The sequence below is a fragment of the Nannobrachium achirus genome, assembly GCF_963921795.1.
Source record: "Nannobrachium achirus genome assembly, chromosome: 21".
NCBI lineage: Eukaryota > Metazoa > Chordata > Actinopteri > Myctophiformes > Myctophidae > Nannobrachium > Nannobrachium achirus.
This window is the reverse complement of record NC_137828.1, coordinates 30,818,053-30,827,422: the sequence shown is the minus strand read 5'-3', so window position 1 is coordinate 30,827,422 and position 9,370 is coordinate 30,818,053. Positions and strand designations below refer to the sequence as shown.

At 43.5% G+C, this 9,370-nt stretch overlaps 1 protein-coding gene across 1 annotated transcript; it reads right to left on the bottom strand.

The window, feature by feature from the left end:
* Positions 1-4,508: 4,508 nt before the first annotated feature.
* Positions 4,509-7,795, bottom strand: LOC308306901 (phenylethanolamine N-methyltransferase-like). The gene is made up of 3 exons (XM_080751956.1): positions 6,755-7,795; positions 5,960-6,170; positions 4,509-5,461 (listed from the first exon to the last, which is right to left on the bottom strand). Exons 1-3 carry the CDS (start codon positions 6,924-6,926, stop codon positions 5,023-5,025), a joined length of 822 nt encoding a protein of 273 aa, XP_080608082.1. The 5' UTR covers positions 6,927-7,795; the 3' UTR covers positions 4,509-5,022.
* Between the last annotated feature and the right edge of the window lie 1,575 nt (positions 7,796-9,370).

The following is a 9,370-nucleotide window of genomic DNA, read 5'->3' as shown; positions in this document are numbered from 1 at the left end:
CGTGGGCCAGCTGACACAGATGTGCATTCATCAGTCTCCTAGCCAGGCACGTACACACATAGACATCAAAGGGGGCTTGAGCCCCTGACCCTTTATCAGTCTGTAAAAAGTGCCCTCTCTAGACCATGAATGCGTTTTTTACTATGGTAAAAGAAATGCAAATGAACCCTTTCCATGCCATACCCGAAGGCAGCATTCAAGAGAATGAATTGCCTTGTCCAAACTCTCCTGAACTTGAATGCAGCATCTTATGTTGAAAGAATTGCCCTCACTGTCCAGAAATCCACACACCACATCTCCAGTATTGCCTTTTTTATGCTTAGTTTAGTGTGTTATGAAGTACCGAAAATAGCCGACCTCCAAGCTCACAACGTGTCACAGCGCGACGCGTTGTGAGCTTGGAGGTCTGCTATTTTCAATATTTTCACCACAAGTCCCTTTTAGAAATGTCAGCCCTTGCCTCTCTAACATTCTCTGCACATCCCCGCTCCTAGCCACTGTCGAAAGTCTATATAAATATATGATCTGCCTGTCTGCCTATAAAAACACATTAGGGTTATCAAGGATTAATAAGGTTGTCATAACATGTAGTTCTGTCTGACGCAGCTCAGTTGGGCACACAGCCACTGCCAAGAGTGGAAGGGGAATCACAGGCCCATCAATATATTAGTAGTCCACAGAGCATTTGCTGTAAGATAACAGGCAGGAGGCTCGTTTCAAGTCTGGCAGATTACATGTTTTGTCATGCATTATTTCCGTAGTTTACAGAAGAGCTGATGGTAAATCTCCAGACTCACAAATAAACACTTCTACATGGCAGTTGTATCATTGTCATGCAAAGGCATGATGTAAAATCACACATCTAAGCTATAATTATGTGTGATTTCACTACTGTTCATCCTTTTGTCAGAACAAAAAGTTTACAAAGTTAACAATGCTGATCATGTCACTGGTAGGCGAGTTTCTGAAATGTCTCTTATGAGACACAGATTGGGTAGGAAAACAATCGTGGGCTACCATTTTGTCATGAACATTAGTGAGGACTCGGATGAAGGCAGGCCGTCCTTTAAGTGACATTTCCCAAACATTTCCATGCAAATGGTTTCCTTGTTTTTACTGTTGAAAATGAAAAGTATTTGTTAGGCAATTTTCAAGAAAGGGTGCAAAGCTCCACTCTCATACATACTGTAGACACTTTAGACAGATAAGATGCAGCAGAGCACTAGCAGAGTCTTAAGCCATGTCTCATCACTGCTGTTTATTTGTCTTATTGCATTCATGTCTCGCTGGGATGGGACTGTGGAGAGAAATTAGTTTTTATTTTTTACTCTCTGTCTCTCTCTCTCTCTCTCTCTCTCTCTCTCTCTCTCTCTCTCTCTCTCTCATGTGGCGACATCAGTCGCCATACGCCGGTGTCAACACTAGACACTAGACATGATTAACACAATGTGTTAACAAAGTGTTAACACACATTGTTAACACCAGTAATTGCCTCCCTGCTCTGCAGCTTGTGACTGTGTTATCCAGCTTGACAAAGTTCGATCTCCTGGGCATGACGCAGTAACCGCCGCATGTCTGCCGTAATGTCAGTTTCACTGGCGATAGGTTGCACTGTGTTTATCGGCAAATAGTTCATACCCTATGCCATGGGTCAGCAACCTTTTTGAAATTAAGTGCCATGTTTTTATTTACAGATAGTCAGTGTGCCATGTCATTGTCAGCATCAATTTTAATGACACCCCATCAACAATGCAGACATATTTTCATTGTCAGGATATTGTTATAGTGATCATTAGACTCAGAGATATAACCCTGCACTTATCTCCCCGATTCCCTCCCCATGTCAAATTTTAATGAATGTAGATTATGTGCAGGATGTGATTTGCTGCAAATTAGGTGACATAATTGAATTGACCACTTTTAAAACAATATTTGATTTTAAAATAAAAATCCTCTCTCTCACACGTCTGCCAGTGATTACCCTCCCCTGTGCCAATGTTGGCACCCGTGCCGACCCCTGCCCTATGCTAACTCAGTCAATAGAAGTGATCTATTTTTATGCATTTTGTATTGGTGGCAGAATGCACACAAATACATATGCCTCTATTGCTATCTACTTATACATTATGTATACCTGACTATAGCAGTGGCGTAAAGTAACTAAGTACAATTTTGAGGAATTTGTACTTTACTTAAATTTCCAGTACTTTTACTTCTACTCCACTACATATCGGATCCAAATATTGTGCTTTTACTCCACTACATTTATCTGAAAACATTAGCTAGTTTTTCCATTGTAGATTTTGGTTATTATTAAAACATACATTAAAGTTATACCATGTAACTTTTTTTATAAAACAAATCTTAAAATTGTCCTAACTGTTAAATCGCTAAAGTTTTAGAACACCCACTCCATTATTTTCAGCTTCTAAAGCCTTCTCTTTATATGTTTTCTATGATCCTGACCGGGCCCCTGTTTTCGCAGAAAAATTACGTCATCACACTACCGGCCAATCACAGCGAGGGTTATACACTGCCGGCCAATCACAGCGCATCTTGAAGTGGGGTCGCTATGGCGGCAATATTTGTAGTCGCCTGTGTGTCTCTATACTCAAAAGGTAATCTCGCCTACCAGGCAGGGTGAAGTAGTCCGTTTCTCCGGAATGCCTGAACGCACAGGAACCAGGGACCCCTCTAAAGATAGATCTCGGCGAGGAGGAGGCAGACGCGGGGGTGTGAAGGTACGAAACACGGCCGAAAGACGCGGACGCGACCCGCGTTTGCTATAGGGCTACTGACCACTAGTTGAGCATCTTACACAGTATAGCTTTAACAACTTCAGCCCTATATAAACTTCGGCCATTTGAAAATAGCCGATCTACAAGCTCACAATGCGACGCATTATGAGCTTGTAGATCTTTTATTTTTAAATGGGATATTCTGCATAATGAGTACTTTTACTTTTGGTGCTTAAATACATTTTGCTATCAATACTTTGGTACTTTTACTCAACTTTTGAATTCCGGAGTGGACCTCATTAGGGTTGGGTACCGAAGTCGGTACTTTTAATGGTATCGACCGAATCACGTCGGTACTACCGAGTATCGATTGAATTAAAAACGAACGGTACCAAGTTTCGGTACTCTTGAACGCACCCGTGGCCGGTCGCATCCGTAACAACATTGAATTGCTTTAGTAAACTTGCGTAGTTGCGTTACTGTGAAATGGCCCACAACTGAAAACATCCGACAATAGCCAACGATGTTATTATGATGATCCAACATCTATGATCTCCGGCTGTGACACTGTGTGAGCATCGATCGTCACCTCTCCCCAGTCCCCAGTCCCCACGCTAACGCTGTGGACCAGAGGCAGAGCTACTCTCCCCATAGCCTCTCCCCCTCCGCTCGCTGCTCTGTCTTCAGGCAGCAAAGGACTGTCACCCTTTCCGTGAAAGCCTTTTTCTGTGTTGTATTAAAAAAAAGAATACAGTCCCGGGAGAGATGTGTAGTATGGTACATGTGTCTTTAGTTCCGACCGCCTAGAAAAAGTAATTGATCGGTTGAAACAAACTTTTTAAGCATGTTTGTGTTTGTTTCGCCAGCACAGCCACCCTGCCTCTGTAACTCCATGCTGCCGCTGCGCGTTCATGTATGCAGTAGATGCGAACGCGCATTCACGTTCAATGTAGTTGCATTCAACAGCGCAAATTGTTGATGTGAGGTTTAAGAATAAAGAGAAGCAAGGTCTTATTGTCACTAGCTACTCTAGTCTACAGGGACAAGAAGCAAGATGCAATGTTGTGATTGAGGTGATAATAATAATAAGAAAAACTAAGATAAGTTACTGTAGGCTAAGATGATGATGATGATGATGATAATAAATAACAATAATAATAAAAAAATATAGCTGCAAGCAGCGATAAAGTGGCCAAGCCAGAAAAAGCAGGAAAGCTAAAAAGCTAAAAAGCAGCTCTGGAAAGCAAGGGAAAAGTGGGAAAAGAAATAAAAGAAAAACTAGAAGCAGTGCTCTTCCAAACACTATAATACGTAATTTAAATAGTCCGCATGAGGTGAGACTTGAACCGGTGATCATCGGCGTTAAAGACATAAAACACTGACTGGAACCTGTAAAATAACCTCTCTAAATTAAAATATCTTGTGTGTGTGTGTGTGCGTGTGCGTGTGCGTGTGCGCGTGTGTGTGTGTGTGTAATAGTTTCCAAAGTGCCAATTTTAGGGGTGCCAGGTAGATTCTGTCTACCAGAGAAATATTCAGCGGTGGTCACACCGTCTCCTTAGCGTGACCATGTGTGTAGCTATGAGTGTCTGTAGCCTGGCCTGCAATACCGCTGGGTGACTGTTGAGCAGCCTTGAAATGTACTGTTCATGCACGCATACACACAACCTTGAAATGCATGGACACCACCGCTCCATTCACACTGGTGTGATTTTTATTTTACACTTCTCCATAATTAGATATTTACGAAATGTAAACACAAAAGTCAAGTCAAATCAAAGTACCCAAGTTATGTTTGTAACCAATACGTTTCAAAGCAACCACAAACAAACAAGTCAATTGAGTTCAACCCACAGTTCAATGAATGAACACTTTTAGCCACAGGCTTGTCAAGTTCCCACAGATTTTAGTTAACTCCTCAAGGTCTTAACTCTCAATATCTTTATTTTCCAACTTTTTCATTTGTTGTCTTCTTTGTTGAAGAGTTGGTCATCAGGTTGTAAACCTTCAAAACAGAAGGTTAACAACCTTGCCATTTTCAACAACGTAAGCATCTCTTTTAAATCACTCAAGTCTTAAAAACAATGTTTTCAAATAATTCAAGTAGTAAATGTCTTCAAATAAAGTTTTTAAACGTTAAGTATTGTGAAGTCTGAACCCAAACCAGCACACAGAAACAGTTCTCAAGGTGAAAACGCAATAAGCGTTGTTTTATTCAAGGGGGCGTTCCCCTAAAACATGAAATAATGTTTTAAACCAGCTGGACCCACCAAGCTCCACCTCTCTACTCCTTCCTTGCTTTTACAAAGAACACTCCGGTCACATCGTCCACCCCCACCCTCATGTCCTGTGGCAGTGTGTACACCTCCATCCTTATCAGCGTGTAGCCGCTCTCCTTCAAGCTGCTGCACACCTGCGACTCCTCCAGGGGCACCACGGGGATCTTCACCCCGGGCCCCCCCAGGTAGTAGCTCTCCCCCAGGGCCCCGATGAGGAGCAGGTGTCCCCCGGGTCGCAGGAGGCCCCGGATGTGTCCCAGGGCCCTGGTGAAGGCGGCCAGGTCGGGGCTGACGCTCTCCAGGCAGAAGCAGGACACCAGGCAGTCGGCGCCGACCGAGGGGAGGGCGTCGGGGGCCAGGGGCCGCGGGCAGTGCACGTCGATGGGGAGGACGTCGGAGACCACCAGACGCAGCCTGGCCGCTTTCTCTGCCCACGCTGAGGATCTAACAACAATATAAGCGTCATGAGACGAGACCAAAGTCAAACCAGGAATAATGTACTGTTCCCTATACCTGATTAAGAAGGAAACATATAGCAATTAAAATGAGGCGTCAATAATTGTTCTATGTTAATGTTTTATTATAGTGGGGTCAATTGAAAGGAAAGGAAAACCAGGGGGCCAAACAAGCCCTATGTTGGGGATGTCATCTTTCTTTTCTTTTTTCATTGCACTCACTGCTCACAATGCATTGTGCGCTTGTGGATCGTCTCTCTTTAAAAGCTGTTTCACCCCCCGCCAGGCTATTTGGGGGTCCATGTCATGGAAAAGCTGGGAATCCCCTCAGTTAATCAACCACAGTTGCTGACCGGGAAGACAAGGGCCATGATTATACTGAATGACAGGTGTGAGCTTAACTCTCATTTCATTTCACAACATAATGAATCTGATGGCATCTTTTTCAAAGCGCTGGATAACCCTATAGAGTTTGGTCCCACTGTACCTGCGTCCCTCCAGCTTGCAGACGTGTTGCAGGTAGGGCGTCCAGTCCAGGCTGCCTCCGTCCTGGTCCTGGAGCCAACGCTTCAGCTCCTGTCTGTTGACCTCCAGGTAGTCTGTGAGGAGCACCTTGCTGAACACCTCACAGCCGCTCAGCACCTGGTACAGCGTGGGCCCCGAGCCCACGTCCACCAGCACCTCACCGCTGATGTCACCTGTCAAGATAACAGAGAACAAAATTTTTACATTTTATTTGAACTGTGTTCTGATCTACCTTCCTTTGCTGTTCTCTGCCTACTTTTGGTTCGACTGACATGAACATGTTTTGCGTCTGGGATTATTAAAGTTCTAATTTCATTTGAGCAAGGTGTTACATTTTTTTTATATCCAAGACAGAGCCTAGTATCTCTATCTAAAATGGCCCTTGAGAAAATAAGAGTTTTTTATGCCTCACAAGAGTGGGGCATAAAATAGAAATCAAATTAAAAAAAAATCGCTGTGGCTGCAGACAACTGCCTAGACAGAGGGAGGGAGAAGTCACCCTTGTGATGGAAATGTTTTCAGGATCAGCAATGAAAAGATAGAATCAAGAAACACAAAGAATAGTCTAGATGAGTCACATTCACAACATGCAGAAAGTGGCATAAAATGTGAAAGGATTTGCCACGCACTGTAATGTGAATAATGTGATTATTCGAATGGACTGTATATATATAGCTACAGTATAACATCCCAAAACAACTACCTTTCAAGCTTTGGAAAAGTGTGGACACACTCAAATGGTGTCAGCCTCACCCACCTTCAGTGAAAGCTCTGTGGAGGCAGCCCAGTTTCCAGGGCACAATGCTGTCCTGTCGCTCAAAGTCAGCTCGGGGTGGGGTGTAGTTGTACTGCAGATACGCCACTGGGTCGAATCCCTGGTAGCAGGCTGCCATTCTCTCCATGCCATTCATTTTTCCATCATCCTCCATCGCGCTCGCTCGCTCTCTCTCTCTCTCTCTCTCTCTCTCTCTCTCTCTCTGTCCTCTGACAACTGCACTCACAGGTATACAAGTCAGCTCCCCTTTTCCTTTGGATTATATACGTGTGTGTGTGTGTGTGTGTGTGTGTGTGTCTACGCGTGCGTGCCTTTGCTTTGGGCAAGTCTGATAGCACTAGCCTTATTGGCAGAGATAGCAATCCTCTTTTTGAGGCCTGCGTTGCCCCCCGATAGCATTTGTCCTGTCTCCTGTCCCTGCCCTGGAGCTAGGGTTGGGTACCGAAGTCGGTACTTTTAATGGTATCGACCGAATCACGTCGGTACTACCGAGTATCGATTGAATTAAAAACGAACGGTACCAAGTTTCGGTACTCTTGAACGCACCCGTGGCCGGTCGCATCCGTAACAACATTGAATTGCTTTAGTAAACTTGCGTAGTTGCGTTACTGTGAAATGGCCCACAACTGAAAACATCCGACAATAGCCAACGATGTTATTATGATGATCCAACATCTATGATCTCCGGCTGTGACACTGTGTGAGCATCGATCGTCACCTCTCCCCAGTCCCCAGTCCCCACGCTAACGCTGTGGACCAGAGGCAGAGCTACTCTCCCCATAGCCTCTCCCCCTCCGCTCGCTGCTCTGTCTTCAGGCAGCAAAGGACTGTCACCCTTTCCGTGAAAGCCTTTTTCTGTGTTGTATTAAAAAAAAGAATACAGTCCCGGGAGAGATGTGTAGTATGGTACATGTGTCTTTAGTTCCGACCGCCTAGAAAAAGTAATTGATCGGTTGAAACAAACTTTTTAAGCATGTTTGTGTTTGTTTCGCCAGCACAGCCACCCTGCCTCTGTAACTCCATGCTGCCGCTGCGCGTTCATGTATGCAGTAGACGCGAACGCGCATTCACGTTCAATGTAGTTGCATTCAACAGCGCAAATTGTTGATGTGAGGTTTAAGAATAAAGAGAAGCAAGGTCTTATTGTCACTAGCTACTCTAGTCTACAGGGACAAGAAGCAAGATGCAATGTTGTGATTGAGGTGGTGATAATAATAATAAGAACTAGACCAGGTCAACCTGGTTGTGCCAGACCCCCTGTCTGTCATCATCCTTTTGTAGGCATGTCATCATCATGTCATCATCATATATACCCTTTATATAGAAAACCCGGACAGACCGACATTTGCTTATGTAGGCCTACCCATTTCATGGGTCTGGCAAAAACTAAGATAAGTTACTGTAGGCTAAGATGATGATGATGATGATGATAATAAATAATAATAATAAAAAAATATAGCTGCAAGCAGCGATAAAGTGGCCAAGCCAGAAAAAGCAGGAAAGCAAAAAAGCTAAAAAGCAGCTCTGGAAAGCAAGGGAAAAGTGGGAAAAGAAATAAAAGAAAAACTAGAAGCAGTGCTCTTCCAAACACTATAATACGTAATTTAAATAGTCCGCATGAGGTGAGACTTGAACCGGTGATCATCGGCGTTAAAGACATAAAACACTGACTGGAACCTGTAAAATAACCTCTCTAAATTAAAATATCTTGTGTGTGTGTGTGTGTGCGTGTGCGTGTGCGTGTGCGCGTGTGTGTGTGTGTGTGTGTGTGTGTAATAGTTTCCAAAGTGCCAATTTTAGGGGTGCCAGGTAGATTCTGTCTACCAGAGAAATATTCAGCGGTGGTCACACCGTCTCCTTAGCGTGACCATGTGTGTAGCTATGAGTGTCTGTAGCCTGGCCTGCAATACCGCTGGGTGACTGTTGAGCAGCCTTGAAATGTACTGTTCATGCACGCATACACACAACCTTGAAATGCATGGACACCACCGCTCCATTCACACTGGTGTGATTTTTATTTTACACTTCTCCATAATTAGATATTTACGAAATGTAAACGCAAAAGTCAAGTCAAATCAAAGTACCCAAGTTATGTTTGTAACCAATACGTTTCAAAGCAACCACAAACAAACAAGTCAATTGAGTTCAACCCACAGTTCAATGAATGAACACTTTTAGCCACAGGCTTGTCAAGTTCCCACAGATTTTAGTTAACTCCTCAAGGTCTTAACTCTCAATATCTTTATTTTCCAACTTTTTCATTTGTTGTCTTCTTTGTTGAAGAGTTGGTCATCAGGTTGTAAACCTTCAAAACAGAAGGTTAACAACCTTGCCATTTTCAACAACGTAAGCATCTCTTTTAAATCACTCAAGTCTTAAAAACAATGTTTTCAAATAATTCAAGTAGTAAATGTCTTCAAATAAAGTTTTTAAACGTTAAGTATTGTGAAGTCTGAACCCAAACCAGCACACAGAAACAGTTCTCAAGGTGAAAACGCAATAAGCGTTGTTTTATTCAAGGGGGCGTTCCCCTAAAACATGAAATAATGTTTTTCCAAAAACCGGGGCTTTTAACTCAAAATATGCTTCTTTCAGGAC